The sequence below is a fragment of the Montipora capricornis genome, chromosome 12, assembly GCF_036669925.1.
Source record: "Montipora capricornis isolate CH-2021 chromosome 12, ASM3666992v2, whole genome shotgun sequence".
Taxonomy (NCBI): Eukaryota; Metazoa; Cnidaria; class Anthozoa; order Scleractinia; family Acroporidae; genus Montipora; species Montipora capricornis.
This window is the reverse complement of record NC_090894.1, coordinates 8,856,977-8,873,033: the sequence shown is the minus strand read 5'-3', so window position 1 is coordinate 8,873,033 and position 16,057 is coordinate 8,856,977. Positions and strand designations below refer to the sequence as shown.

The 16,057-nt window shown below is 40.3% G+C and overlaps 2 protein-coding genes across 2 annotated transcripts in view; one reads left to right on the top strand and one right to left on the bottom strand.

Annotated features, from left to right (window-relative positions):
- Nucleotides 1-547: 547 nt before the first annotated feature.
- On the top strand, nucleotides 548-1,468 carry LOC138025413 (adenosine receptor A3-like). The gene has a single exon (XM_068872630.1). It carries the CDS (start codon nucleotides 548-550, stop codon nucleotides 1,466-1,468), a length of 921 nt encoding a protein of 306 aa, XP_068728731.1.
- A 5,279-nt stretch (nucleotides 1,469-6,747) lies between these two features.
- The window catches only part of LOC138025968 (uncharacterized), a 77,652-nt gene continuing 68,342 nt past the window's right edge, over nucleotides 6,748-16,057 (bottom strand). The window contains exons 26-28 of the mRNA XM_068873117.1: nucleotides 9,175-9,325; nucleotides 8,346-8,418; nucleotides 6,748-7,308 (exon numbers count right to left, since the gene is read on the bottom strand). Coding sequence (XP_068729218.1) covers nucleotides 6,895-7,308; nucleotides 8,346-8,418; nucleotides 9,175-9,325 — 638 coding nt within the window. The 3' untranslated portion in view covers nucleotides 6,748-6,894. The remainder of the gene's footprint in view (nucleotides 7,309-8,345; nucleotides 8,419-9,174; nucleotides 9,326-16,057) is intronic.

Below are 16,057 nucleotides of genomic sequence, written 5' to 3'. Positions count from 1 at the left end.
AACAGCTTGTTTTCACTACCTCGATCTACCTGCTTTACCATAAACCAAATGGATTTCTAATTACCTGCGAGGATAGGAAACTGCGAAAATTTGCATCCACTATAGACTTATTTAAAGGACGATTAATGGGTTCTGTAGTGCGTACGTTTCAAGTATGGAAAGAATTAGTTCAAGTGTTCATCATGGTCTAGGGACTAATAAGTTTTTTCGTAATTTCAAATGATAGAATCTTGCATACTTCCCAAGATCTACTGACGGTGAAATCGACCACTTGACAGACGAAGTACGTGGAAAAGACATATTTCCCTAATCGATCGTTCTCATTTTGATGAATTACCGTCAACCACGAGAAAACAAATCGGGCGATAACATGATGGCATTGAGGACTTTCATAGTGATTTCAGTTCGAAGTTAGTGGATAACCATCCTTTCTGCACCATCAGCATCTTGATCTTCTTGAAAGTCTCTATATAATCAAGAGAACTGATTCGTGGACACAGGAATCGATAAGCAAACAATGGACCAAAATTCTAATAATTCGGATACCATGGCCCTGCCTGTCTATGATGAATTATGTCTTAATAGCGACGAACCTTTTGGGAGTTCTCCAGTTTTGGATTTTTCGTTGGGACTTGCGCTGAGCGTGAATGTGTTCTTGCTCTTTGCCGCCGTGGTAGGAAACATGCTAATTGTGCGGGTATTCCACCTCATCGTTTCGATTAATTCCTCATCCAGAACACTGTTCTACTCGTTAGCGGCCAGCGATCTTTGCGTTGGATTTATCGTTCAACCATTGAATCTCGTGCACTTGATATCGGACATTACGGGCAACCGATCTCTTTGTCAAAGTACTTTGCCTTACTTTAAGGTAATTGGATTCGCCATGTGCAGTGTGTCGTTGCTAACCGCCTCAGAAATCAGTGTAGATAGATTATTGGCGCTTCGCTTACGGCTTAGCTATCGACAAGTGGTTTCGCTGGGCCGAGTTCGCCTTGTCGTGGTTGTAACCTGGCTTGTCTGTTTGGTATCTAGTTTGACCACCTTGTGGAACCCAGAAGCATTCAGTCTGCTTCAGATGATCGGCATAGCTTCAAACATTGCCGTCTCTACCATTAGCTACGCCTGTATTCACCACAATCTTCGCCAACAGGAGAAACATCGAAAACAAAGAATATTCGCTCAGGGCGTCAGTGAAGTTAGCAGCTTTCGTAGCCTACATTACAAGAAAAGTCTGTCCACTGCGCTGTGGGTGTACTGTGTTTTGATGTCGTGTTATTTGCCTTATATAATGGTAGCGGCTCTTTGGAGCGTTTTTGGCGCTCACAGAGAGGTGGCGGTTATGTGCCAAGCCTTTGCTGTTACGTTACTGTATTTTAACTCGGCTGTTAATCCTGTGTTATACTGTTTGAAAATAAGGGAGGTAAAGGAGAGATTCAAACGATTACTCAGTCATGTAAGCTGCAACTGATAACGTTGGAAATGGGGTTGTAACCTTGGTTGTAAAACCGAGAAACAATCAGTTTGCAGATTGTTCGGTATGTGGCGTTGATTTAATACTTGGTAGTGCAGTAAAGATTTAACAGTTATCATAAAGACACACAAAAAGGCAAAGTCGCACACAGGTCGAAACTTATACGGGTTCGGAGCACGAACCAGCAGCACGAGGAGACTGACTTCCCCCTCTTGCTGCTTGTCTATTGAGTAAAACTCACAAACACTTAATCGGTAATGGTGGTTTGAAAGAAAACCAGTGCAAGAAACCTTACTAGAAAGAAGGTAATAAGGAGCAGAGATCGCGATTTCTCTGACTGAATCAAAAGTGATACTTGTCAAATATTGAATAACTTGTTTCCACCGAGAAGTGATGTGGCTCTCAGAGACAATGGCCATGACTTCATATTCCCCAGAGTGGAACTGAACGGTTTAAGCGGACTTTTGTAATCAGATGACCCTAAGCAGATGTATTTTTAGATTCATTTCTTGTTCTTTTTAACTTAGTTTTTGTAATTTTGTAACACATAGCTTATTAGTGATTGTTAAGCCCCACGGATGTTGTATCTGATTTTTAATAGAGACCTCTATGGAAGCTTATGGACTTGAAAAAAGCCAGATGATTTGCCCCAACACAGGCGAATCCACAGGTGAGTTCGAGACTCCAACCCGTAGAATCAGCACTTAAAATGGAGCGTCACAAAGCTTCTCTTAATTTTTGTTTTATTTTGTGTTTCACACCAAATAAGCTTCCCTAGTCATTCAGTGAATGTTAGCCCGAACTAGGCCTACAAAACGGATCATCAGCAATCTACACGTGACCTTTGGCAATTTATGGCAACTTTGAAGCAACTACTTCGTTATCTAAAATTTCCGAACTCATTCAAACAGTCCATTCGAATCTTAAATGTACTGGCTACGTGACATTAAAATTCTTTTCTGTCAAATTGCAACATCTGCGTTAGGGTAGAAGAAGGTTTAATTATCAGTGAAAACGAAACGGAAGGGAGCATTTTAATAAAGCACTTCACTTGCCTCGAAGAGATTCGTAAAAAGTGGCAGCGACGAAGCCTTTTGATGTTCAGGGAACTTGGAGGAATAAATTTTGAGTCAATGCCCTTCGTTTTAGAGATATTTGTTGAAGCTATTTTTCCACTAAAAGTCGTTAGGAGGGGACGTACCATTCTCGAAGTCGAAAATTATTTTCACTCCGGCACAATCTCCTCTTGTTTCGTTCAGTTTTTTCAAGTTTCAACCCATTTTCGTCTTTTACATTCTTGGCTGCAAACAACAAAGAATAGCTTCAGTGCACTTCAGTGGTCATTGCAACAAAACTACAGCATTATTTTTTGGTTTTCATTGATGCATTGAAGGACGTCTTTAAGTGTTTTGAAGTTTGACTAAAATAGCGCGTGACTCCACTGCCCCTTTAATGGCACGTACAGACAAAAGAAAAAAAGAGAGGCTTTTTTCAATTTTGTAGGATTCTGGAAGAAACTAAAACTAAACAATGTGATTTATTAGCAGGCAACATTACTGTTTTGGATGGCTGGTTAATGGAGAAGAGTTTCTGCATAATTTGGACACGAAGATTCAGGCTTCCATCGAAGAGGAAGTTGAACTTGATTAATAATTTATCCCTTCAACTCCCAGTGTTTACTTATAGATGTTAGGGAGCTTAAGCAAGCGCGTTTTTGAGGCGCGGACGGCTACCGGAATCGAGAATTTCGCGTGCCAGGACAGTATTGTCTCCCAGATTCCTTTACTAATCATCTCTAATGGAGTAAAGATACTTGATAATGTAAATGTGGTTGTGTGAAGAGAAGTTAAAAGGAAAAACCGGTCACTTCCGGTTGCTGTCCGCGTCTCAAAAACGCGCGTGCTTAAGCTTCCTATTTCTCTGTCTAACGCCTGACGATTTTACTCGTCAATGGGGTCCCCCTCGGGCCTTAAAGCCCGGTTTTCACTAGCGACGCAAGCATAAGCACAGGAAGCATACGCAAAGTCAGTAGCTTGATGTTCATTAGAGCCTTTTGTTCGAATAATAGACACTAATTAACAACAAGTAAATGCGCATGCGTGTGTAGCTTGTGATTATGCTTGCGTTAAATGCTTGCGTCGCTGGTGAAAACCAGGCCCCAGTTGTTCAAACGATGGATAGCGGTATCCACTGGATAAACACTAGCAAAATCAATTGAGTTATCCAGTGGATAGTGATTTATCCGGCGGATAGCGCTATCCATCATTTGAACAACTGGGGCCAGGCCTAAAGGGTTAAATGTTTGTTAGGACACCCGCTGACCGATATCTTAAACACTGACTTGTATCGATGTATCATTGATGAACTCTAATTTTTAAGAGTCAAAACTGTGACATTAAAAATATCATATATCATATCGCCAGTGAGAGTTTGTTTGAGAATCATACTTTAAGCACCGTCCCCTAAAAGTATCAGGGGTAAAGGATCACGACTACGTAATGGGAAGATTCTGATCAGACCCGTCACGATTACAAGAACTTCTTTCGGACAAGGTCAAAAAGCCACCGAGAAATTTCTACAGACCTTAAGTTCCCCTTGAACATCCGAACAGATAACTATCCTGTAGGGCAGCTACAAAGTGACTAAACGAGCTTTAAAGCATTGTGGAAACCACTTAAGGTAAATCAGACAAATTTTGAGACATCAGGTCGTTAGGTACCCCTCTTCCGTTTCCCAATAATGGTTTTTATTCCAACTCCGGTTCAAAGAGTTTTCCGAGGGAACTGGAATCACATTTAATTCAGTTTTTGCCGTTTATCGAACAAGCTGTCCATTCTCACCCATCTGATATGTTCTAAGGTTACATCACAGAGCTCTCTTTATCATAGCATTAACAGCAAGAATTTACCTGTTGTTTTAGGTCCTTAAACGTTGAAAAAACACTAACCGCCACAAAAGCCAATACTTTAAATCAGCAAAAACAATGGTTCTCCATACCCCAGGAAATTTTGGTACATTTCCTTTCCATTTACGACAATTTAATTCCAGAATACTCGGCACATTTTTTCCAAGCAACACGAGTTCTATTTGTTGGAAAATCATGGCGAAAATGAGAAATGAATTTTTTTTCCGTTGACGTCAAGAGAAGAAAGGACTACGGGTGCTGCAGCGAAAACAACAACATCGTTCCCAGGCTCTCTAATCTTCCCGTTCCGCTTATGCGCTCCAGGGGACTGGAAGATGAGAGGTCCTGGGAACGAGGTTGAGAAAAGCCACGTACACAGCAATTGGTAGATTTTCAGAGTTTTGAAGCAAGCAACCGTGGACAATTTTCCTGTCGGTGTACGTTGGATCAGTGGCTTGATCTGATCGGCGTTATTTCAAGTTGAGAAACTAAATGTTTTAAGCAAGAGCCGATACAACGTAGATTTGATTTGATTTGATTTTAGTGGTGTACTATATTTCGGCTGGCCAAACCAGCCTTCTTCAGGTACAATGAGAGTTTACATTGAATTGCTTCTATGTACATATACATATATAGTAAATGGAAAATACTATATACTATATACTATATATATATGTACATAGAAGCAATTCAATGTAAACTCTCATTGTACCTGAAGAAGGCTGATTTGGCCAGCCGAAATATAGTACACCAGTAAAATCAAATCAAATCAAATCTACGTTGTATCGGCTCTTGCTTAAAACATTTAGGTAGATTTTCGCATTTTTCAAGTCTTCATACATGTTTGAATTTTGCCGCTTGGTGTCTGCCCAAACCTACTCGGCCATGTTAGAACCCGGTCCCCAACTCTTTTTTGGAATGGGCAATCATTTTGTCCACGTTGTATAATATGGGCAAAGTAGACGACAAAGCCGGATTGGTACGAACGGTTTTGAAGAAAGATAAAAAATTAACGAATTATCTTTGTATGCACTTGTTGTCGTGAAAACCTTTATTCAAAGATCTAACAGTCTTGCAATTTCAAAAAGGGGCGATCATCACGCAAGACATAATTAATAAAATAAATTTTCAAAAACTAAGTAATAAAATTCCTACATTAGATTCATTTGAGTATAATAACATTAGATAATTAAGAGTTTCGAGCTAGGACTAATAAATATTTACATCACTAATTGATATTTGTCACTAACTTTAAAAATCAAAATCTTAAATTTTATTTCACGTTGCTTTGCCGATTACGACAAAGAAATATATTAAAATGCATGCCGCAGGCGTAGTAGGACCATTTTAACCTTCTTCAACACAATAATATTCTTGCTTTCGGGCCTTGTCGTTTCCGTAGCCGTCGTCGTTTCTTCACCTCCCGACTGTGATGATTTACGACAAGAGTTCATCAAAGGAAACCTCTATCTCCACTAATTCCTTGAGTGTTCACTAAATGTCCCGTTTCTGGTTGCACGTTTGACAACAAAGGAAACGTGTTATTCGGGAACCTGGGAGGAAGGGGCTTTGACGACACCACAAATCAGGTAACATGTTGAATACTTTATCGCGACAGGATCAAATGACGCGTTTTGTTCAAAAGTTTTGTTTTGCATTCAAATTATCTCCCGCATTCATTGAGCCTCTTTATTTAAGCCCTATAATTAACAATTATCCTGGGACATCTTGCGGAATATCGCCTGGAATATCGCCTGGAATATAGCCGACGAGGCCATAGGCCGAGTCGGCTAAAATCAGGCGATATTTCGCAAGATTTAGCAGGATAATTGTTATATTATTCAACGCATTGATGACAAAGCACAATTTTCTGCGTTTATTGGACAAAAAAGCTGGGAAAACTACCACTTTTCTCCGCGACACACAAAATAACGTATATCGCAGGATATCTGTTGAGTACGCACGACGAATATTGAGCGTGCTATAACCATATTAGGACATTGTCACAATGTGTTGAACAATAACAATGAATATTCTCTTCTACCCTTCCTCTGAGTGATATAAAATGAGCAGCTCATCAAGGGGAGCCTCTTTCTCCACTAATTCCTTGAGGCAGCCATTTCCCGAGTAAAGTTATTTTAAGGAACAGATTTCTTGCGGAAAGTATCACATTTCGCTTGACACAGAGATAGCTCTGTTTCGATTGGCTTTTACAACAGTGCGCGTGCTGAATCTCCCAAGGGAGGCGTTCTATAAATAAATCTACTCGGGAAAGGTTTGACTCCTGGGCCAAGTATGGGAGATAGAGGTTCCCCTTGTTGAGCTCCTGTTTTTGATAATGATGATGATGATGACAATGACGATAATGATGATCGATTAGAGATTCTTAAGCAAAGCTATACCCCCTTCTTTTCACGATCCAGGAAGCTCAAGCAATTGAACCGCGTCCAGGTGGTCCTTCGTCTAATCATTAACGCCCGTAGAGGAAGAAATATACCATCTATAGAGTTCGTACTGACTAAATTCTATTTGCTTCAAAGTGTTTCATTTTAAATTCCGTTTGGTTTTTCGCATTGCAAAGATCCCTTATTCGTTTGCACTGTCGCAAGTGTAACCAAAGTTTGAGATAGAACACAAACAATATCGCGGATATGAAGAAGAACAGTGAACATATCCCTATTAAGATAGGGATTAACGCATCGCATGAATCATTGTCATCAGCCGCCGAAGCGTTTGTCTGACATGGCTGCTTCGGCTTTGTCGTTTTTTCTTCATGATTTTCCCCGGCGCTGCCGTTATGCGGTATGCACTGAAAATCCTTGACGCCTTCGCAGTACTGGGACGAAAAGAACACGTCTTCTGGTGCGGTTTTGAATCCAGTATTCAGCCGTATGATTTCACCGAGTGTCAGGGAATGAACTTTATCAATTTCCTGTCAACACAGAAGAGTCAAACGGTAGCGTAAAAAAAAATAAATTTTTCACCCACTGGCTATTTTTATTCTAGAGGCGCACTAACTATTTACTTCCTCGAGACGCGTAATGCGTCCCTTGCCTGTCTTTATACAGGACGAATTCTCTTGATGTGACGAACTATAACGAACATTATGGCCCGAGTGCCAAAAACGGTACGTTCTGAGGAAATGCAGTTTGTAAAATATCATCTTTGAGTCAATCCACAACGACTAATTTTTAAATCTATCACACGTACTAATTGATGAGAGAAATACCGGTTGCAAATGGCTGAACAATGGCATCGCTCTTCTTGCTGTTTTACGGACCGAGACACACAAACCCGAGAATTTTTCGCTCATCAGTAATTGCAGATCTGATCCATGCGATCTTATCCATGTGACCATAGTTGATCGAGGGACTGGTTATGAAACCTTAGAACTTTCAAAAGCGAGAGCAATGTTGTTGCAATCGATGTTGAATTAACCGTGACCCTGCACAATCTTTTGTTTTCGCTTCGCACGGGCTCGCAAATTAGTTGCGCATAACTTAATCAAAGGATTTGGTTGGTTATCTTCTCAAAAAAAAAAATGTTTTGTGCAGGGTAAAGGCCAAAACTATGGACAAAAACATGAATCAAAGGAACTTGTCCAGTTTCATAACCATCTCCACTCATTAACTATGATGCGACGTGGTCCATGAAGTTCAACAAGCTGAACTTCATGGGAAATGTCGCGGAGACAAAATCAACCCCAAATTGGTGTTGCACAGTTATAAAAGTATCAGTTCCCACGAGGGGATATGTCGCCGCAAAATATCACTGAAACATGTACCCACAACATTTTCATTTTTGTGCACATGTTGTGATTTTGTCTCTGCTACAGGTCCCTGCTACATGTCGCCTCAGTGTGCACTACACAAGTTTTTTGTCTCTTCAACATGTGGCTGTAAGATGTCCGTGCAACATGACCCCTCGTGACTGCCCACCTTGTAGAAGGCAAGGGAAATGAATACTTACTTCTTTGGTGAGATATTGCTCATACCAGAACCTATCACCGTCTCTTACTCTCAGGAAGTTAAGCATAATGATTCTACAAGAAAAAAATTGGTTTTCTTTATTATTCTTGAAAAATTTTCACCATCTCTGGTTTTCTAGGATCACCTGCATAGTTTAAGGTAGAGTGGATGCAAGAACAAAACAAAATAGGCTATATAAACAACTTATTGACTTGGAACGTTCTGTTTTTACAGGAAAATCTCAAACCTTGCTCTTGCAGTATTGACCAAGCGAAAGCGTTGTCAATAGAACAAGACTTCAGATTGGGAATTTCCCGAAAAGATCTCACTTTCGGTTAAGAAGTAGTTGGTATTTGTACTGCGAGCAAGGGATCTGTGCGTACGTATCCAATAACGAACCGTAAGCAAGTTTTCCCCAGTTGTTCAAAAGCCGGATAACGTTGTCCGGTGGATAAGTCACTATGTAACAGTTTCAGTCTGTGCAATGATTTCAGTATTTCTCCCCGTAACCTTGAATATGCACACTCCAGGCACATCTACCGGTAAGTAAGTGCACATGTGTGCACGAAAGCTTGGACAACGTTTCTGGATTGTGACCTATCCACTGGATATAGTTATACATACAACCTTTCAACAACTTGAACTTATTGCGCAGAGGTGCCTGTACAGATCTCGTACATTAAATGAATGACTTTCCACTTCACAGGCTTTTCATATTTTGAGCTATGCATCGTTTCGTAACAAAGTAAGTCAGACTTACAAGTCAATCCCCATGCGCCACAGAATTGTTTTTGAAACAAAACTCACTTCGTTCGTTGAAAGAAACTCACCTTCGGAAAGTCGGTCCCAGCTCACTGCCTTCTTCGTGGTCCTCGGCAAGGCCTCCTACCCATAAGTCAACATTGTCTTTATCGTGGTAAAGTTCTTCCATTTTCTTTGCAGTTGTCGAATCCTTGGTGATATTGTAAAAACTCGTTACATCTTTAAAAAAATAACATAACGGTAAAAATATTAGTTTAACTGAGCCTTCGTCAGCGCCAAAATAGCGACCTTCAAATCGGTGTACGAGTTCTCAGTTCTGAGCACCCGCATTTCGAAGATTTTCGTTCTTTAACTGACGGTCCAGATAAGAACGATAGCAACAACGGCAACGAACATGTTGGAATTCAATTGGTATGCAAAAAGGTGATAACTTTTCTATTGTCTGTACTTACTTCTGATTGGCTTAAACAGCAAACGGTTAACAAAACTTCATAAAGCAGTATTATATTCATCCTTACTTTCCAACCATCTTCCATCTTTCATCTGGTCTCAGTTTAAATGAATTCCGCAGAAATAGTATGTGGGGAACATGTAAAATTGTAAACGTTTCTTGGCTTTTGTTTTCAACTCTTGTGATTGGTCCAAATCTTTTAACACAGAAAAACACCCTTCCAAAGTGGGCTGTAAATGAATTTTATTGCGTTAACGGCTTTCCTGTAGGTTTATGCATTCTCTGTGTAAAAATGATAACATTCCTATGTGGGGAAAGCCCCGTTGCCGCATAACAAAGGAAATTGCTATCCACCTTACACGGATCATTACTTAAACGTAATGCGGGTGTCCAGTAGAGAAAACTCGTACTCGCAAGCCTGGTTTTCACAAGCGATGCAAGCGCAGGCGCAAGCATAAGAGCGCTTATTTCACCGTGAAAAGCGTAAGCACAGACGCAAGGATCAATGATTTTCCTTTTCCTTGTGCTTGAGCTTATGCTTGAGTTCGCTTGTGTTGTGTGAAAACGAAACGCAGCATAAACACGAGGAAGTTTGCTACGTCTGGCCAATTAAAGCCCTCGTTCCAGATTTTCCGCGTCTGAGCATTAGAACAAAATAGCGAATGCCATGGTAGATTTTTATACTTATGTAGACTTTCGTTTTCACTATCATAAGCTTGTTATGTTTGTGCTTGTACTTGCGTCGCTAGTGAAAACCAGGCTGTCGTCGTTCTCGTACTCTAATCTGACAGTCGCTAATCAGAGAGTTTAAGAAACCACGAAGGCTATACGGCGACGAAAACGTCACTTCAAACTATTAGTTTGAGCCATTCTCAGCGTTTCACGATGTTTCTGTCTTGTTTATGTTGTACAATATGGGCGAAATATACTATTACCAGATTGGTATGTACGCATTAAAAGCAAAGAGAGAGAAGGAAAGATTCACTTCTGTTTGTCCGCGTTGTCGTCAAAACCTGAAAATTGGTCATTTCAAGTTGTTGGACAAAAATGCATGCCGCACGTTCTGCATGCCGCACTTGCAGAACTATCAGTCTTTCCTCTTTTAACCAATAATATCACTGCTTTTTGGCGTTGGCGTTGTCGATGCCGTAGCTATCGTCTCTTCTTAAACTTCCTAACAGAAGCTAAACGACGACGGCCACGAGAGCATTTGGAAAGATAACTTCGCGTTGTTGTAAACATTTCGCGATTGTTCCGGGTCATCATAAGGCAAGGAAATTGTTCACCGACATTTCATGTATAATATTGTTATCAACAGTGTGGTTGTTTGGAGAGAAAATTGAAAATCTATCATTGGCTTGCACCTGACGTCATTGGCAGTCATGTTTGTGTACTAAACAATAGCGAAAAAGTCTTCTGGGAATTTGGCGCCATTATTATGCAAAGCGCGAGCAACATTTTGCTTTTGTGTTGTACACCAACATGGCTGTCTAATCACGTGAGTGCAAACTAAGAATTGTGGGGTGCCCAAGTCGTTCACATAACCTCGAAAAACCTTAAATAACAATGACCACAACCAGATGTTCTGAGCCCGCGAGAATGAGCATCCCCGGCAAACAATTGTTTTAACGAAAACCGCTGGTCAGCAACCTGGTTCTGGTCATTGCTGTCCAAGGTCTTCCCATAACCTCAAATAGACCTTTTTACATTTTTCTGCTTAGTTACCTGGCCTTTAACTGAAAGTGAGGCTGGAGTTGACCTTGTAATAATACAGACCTACAAAAGGGTGCGTTTTTTTGGGAAAATCCAAAAACGGATTTTTCAGATTTTCCCAAAAAACCGCACCCCTAATCAGTGATCGCTTCCGGTAATTCTACTTTTCAATAAAGCCTGGATCTAGAAAAATGCAAAACTCCATACAAATTGTGATTTACAGGCAAAACGAGAAATATTAAAGCTTTTTGGTCGATCTCACTTGAGTTTAAACATCTGAAATAACTGTCACTTTTTTTCAGATGAAGTGGACTTGTTTTAGGATTTCTCCCTAATGTTGCTGAAGACAATTTTCTATTGTTTTCGCTTCATTTTGCTTTTTGCGAAAAAAGTCACTGACGAGAAATTTCTAGGGATATTTTCAGCTTTTGCCTATGTCAGTCAAAATAGAAAAATGTCGACTTTTTTCTGCTTTCTCCATTTGACCTCCTCGATTGACAGCTGACAAAAAATGAAGCGAAACTCGTCTTCTGTGCTTCTGTGGAGGTGAAGATGGCGAACTGCGTCAAGATTAAGATGAATGAAAAGTTGATGAGGCTTAAATCTTCGACTTTTACGGTGGAAAACAATGCAATGATCTTCAAACTTGATGTAAATCAAGGGATTTACTACTAGAGGCGACTTCTTCCATGATGCGATGCTGATTGAACCTTCCTTGCAATGGAGCTGAAACTCGACCGCTTTAAAATTTGTGCACTGGGCATCTGGCCAGGGGGAGGGGGGGTTAAGATTTGTTCTTAGTGGCTCAGTTCTCCGGCAAGACAGTGGGATACTCAGGTAATTAATTACTCGTCGAAATTAGTTAGGCAGGGCTCCTCGAGGACGCGGGCTGTGTTGATATTGGTTGACTTGGCTCGCCATTCACGAAGTAACTCTTGTCATAATCTTCCACGTTAAATTACCCCGTTTCTGCGGTTGGTATTATTATCTCTCCTTCTTCTTCACAACAAATAGCAACGTTTCCCACTATTAAAGTGAAAGGCTTAAACCTCATCACCTTCTCATTTACCTTAATCTTGACGCAGCTCGCCATCTTCACCACCACCGAAGCACAGAAGACGACAACGTTCTGTTCTGAGTTTTTCACCGTTTTTGTCACACCGAGAAAGCGGAAAAAAGTCTACATTTTTCTATTTTGACAGAAACAGGCAAAAGCTGAAACTACTCGAGAAATTTCTCGTCAGTGACGTTTTTGCAAAAAGCGAAATAAAGCGATAACTTGAGAAAATTAACTTCAGCAACATCAGAGAGAAATCCCTAAAAAAGCCCACTTTATTTTAAAAGAGTGACACATATTTCCGCTTTTTTAAACTCAAGTGAGATCGACAAAAAGCCTTAACATTTTTCGTTTTGTATGTAAATTACAAATCAAAAACGTGATTTTTATGGAGTTTTGCATTTTCTAGATCCAGGTTTTATTGAAAGGAAGAATTGCCAGAAGCGATCAATGATTAGACCTCCCTGCTTTTCTCACGTTAATGATGTTATCATGCTAATTAGTTGGAATTTACAAAGAAAATTAAAAGCTGTGGGGTATCTATCAAAACAAGGTCAACTCTAGCTTTACTTTCATACATAGGCCAGGTATCTAAGCAAACAACTGTAAAATGGTCTATTGTAATAATTGGATCTCAGTTATTCATAATAGGCTAGTTTCGCAATTGTGCAGCAACAAAAGAACAGAGTCGAGGTTCAGGGGAATAATTTGCATTTTCCTTTGTTTTGAACAATACAATGTGCTAATTATTCCCCTGAACCTCGACACTGTTCTTTTGTTGCTGCACAATTCAAAACTAGCCTATTCCTTCCATTCTTTACGAGTTATTCATTATTCCCTACAGAAATGTTGTTCGATATCCATTTTTCCTTATTTCTTATTCTTTAACGAAAATCGTAAATGTTTTTATTTCGAATGTTCGAACGCTACATATTCCTTATTCACTTTCTTTTTTTAAGCTGTTATAGGTGGTTTGCACGTGACGTAATCACCGCCATGTTGGTGAGCGAAAACAAAAGGTCTCTCATTGGCTCCAATTTGTTCGTCCACCATTAATTGTTTATTTCAGCATTGTAATCTGTGTTTCTATTCATTATTCCGCTTCTGTCCCCGATCGAATTTTAGTCATTTCACGTTTCAAGAGTTTCCACAAGCTACGTTACGAGGCAATTGTAGGGCAAGTGAATGGGATCTTGAAATGAATGGCATCGTGCCATTCTGAATTTGGAAGCTGGGGGTAGTAAATGAGGTGAATCCAAGCTGTAGAGTGAGTCGCGTCGGTCAAAGTTCAGTCCTTCAAAAACGTGAAAAGGCGCAGAACCAAAAGCTCCAAAAAATCTAGCAGGATCCTGCTCAACACCAGGTTTTTTGACACTTTATTCGATGCCTTATCCTTCGAGTTTTTTTGGCTTTCTGCAAATCATCAGTCTTTCAAACTAAAAGCTGCAGATGCGCCTTCAAGTTCACTTGGTTTGTTCGTTCACTCATGTATACAGGTGGGATCACAAAATCATAAATTAAGTATTTGATAAATCCTATTTATTTCTTAACGCCAGTCAACACGAAGAAAATGACCTCGACATCTTTTTATTAAAGAAAAAAACATACCCAATGCAGACAAAAGATATTGCAAATGTAGGCGTGCATGGTTTCTTTGGAGGATGAAGAACTGCTTGTTTTGACTACCTCGATCTACCTGTTTTACCATTAACCAAATGGATTTATAATTACCTGCGTGGATAATTTGCATCCACTATAGACTTATTTAAAGGACGATTAATGGGTTCTGCAGTGCGTACGTTTCATGTATGGAAACAATTAGTTCAAGAGTTCATCACGGTCTAGGGACTAATAAGTTTTTTCGTAACTTCAAATGATAGAATCTTGCATACTTCCCAAGATCTAGCAATGCACGAAAAAACGGATTTACACCAAATTTGCACAGAGCAAATATAATGCAAACATATATTTACTCTAGAGAAAACCTGTAGCAAACATGGTAAATGCCGCATTTGCTGCTATATTCACACAGGTGTGAAAATATGGTGCAAATGTGGCATTTACCACATTTGCTACAGGTTTGCTCTAGAGTAAACATATGTTTGCATTATATTTGCGCTGTTCAAATTTGGTGAAAATCCATTTTTTCGTGCAGTGAGCTAGCTACTGACGGTGAAATCGACCACTTGACAGACGAAGTACGTGGAAAAGACATATTTCCCAAATCGATCGTTCTCGGTTTATTGAACTACCGTCAACCAAGAGAAAACAAATCGGGCGATAACATGATGGCATTGAGGACTTTCATACCGATTTCGGTTCAAAGTTAATGGACAACCATCGTTTCTACACCATCAGCATTTTTCTCAAAATATCTTCTTGAAGGTCTCTATATAATCAAGAGAACTGATTCGTGGACACAAGAATCGATAAGCAAACAATGGACCAAAATTCTAATAATTCGGATACAATGGCCCTGCCTGTCTATGATAAATTATGTTTTAATAGGGACGAACCTATTGGGAGTTCTCCAGTTTTGGATTTTTCGCTGGGACTTGCGCTGAGCGTGAATGTGTTCTTGCTCTTTGCCGCCGTCGTAGGAAACATGCTAATTGTGCGGGTATTCCACCACGTCGTTTCCATTAATTCCTCATCCAGAACACTGTTCTACTCGTTAGCGGCCAGCGATCTTTGCGTTGGATTTATCGTTCAACCACTGAATCTCGTGAACTTGATATCGAAAATTACGGGCAACAGATCTCTTTGTCAAAGTACTTTGCCTTACTTTAACGTAACCGGATTCGCCATGTGTGGTGTGTCGTTGCTAACCGCCTCAGAAATCAGTGTAGATAGATTATTAGCGCTTCGCTTACGGCTGAGCTATCGACAAGTGGTTTCGCTAGGCCGAGTTCGTCTTGTTGTGGTTGTAACCTGGCTTGTCAGTTTGGTATCTGGTTTGACCTGTTTGTGGAACCCAGAAGTATTCAATCTGCTTCAGATAATTGGGATAGCTTTAAACATTGCCGTCTCTACCGTTAGCTACGCCTGTATTCACCACAATCTTCGCCAAAAGGAGAAACATCGAAAACAAAGAAAAGTCGCTCAGGGCGTCAGTAAAGTTAGCGGCTTTCGTAGCCTACATTACAAGAAAAGTCTGTCCACTGCGCTGTGGGTGTACTGTGTTTTGATGTTGTGTTATTTGCCTTATGTAATGGTAGCAGCTCTTTGGAGCGTTTTTGGCGCTCAAAGAGAGGTGGGGGTTATCTGCCACGTCTTTGCTCTTACATTACTGTATTTTAACTCGGCTGTTAATCCTGCGTTATACTGTTTGAAAATAAGGGAGGTAAAGGAGAGATTCAAACGATTACTCAGTCATGTAAGCTGCAACTGAGAACGTCGGAAAGGGGGTTGTGACCTCGCTTGTCAAACTGAGAAACAATCAGTTTCCAGATTGTTCGGTATGAGGGGTTGATTAAATACATGGTAGTGCAGTAAAGATTGAAGAGCTTACATTGAAGCTCATTAACACACACAAAAAGTCGCACACAAGCCGCTGAAGTTTACAAGGCCGGGCTTGCCTGGTACGGGTTTTGAGGAGCTCGAGGAGACTGACTCCCCCCTCTGTCTGCTTTTCAATTGAGCATTAAGACACCGTGACATTAAAAACTCATGGGAACTAAATCGGTAATCGTAGTTGAAAGAAAACAAGTGTTAAGAAACCTTACTAGAA

Coding starts and splice junctions, on each gene's coding strand:
- LOC138025413 (XM_068872630.1), top strand. CDS start 548: ATGGCCCTGCCTGTCTATGATGAATTATGTCTTAATAGCGACGAACCT.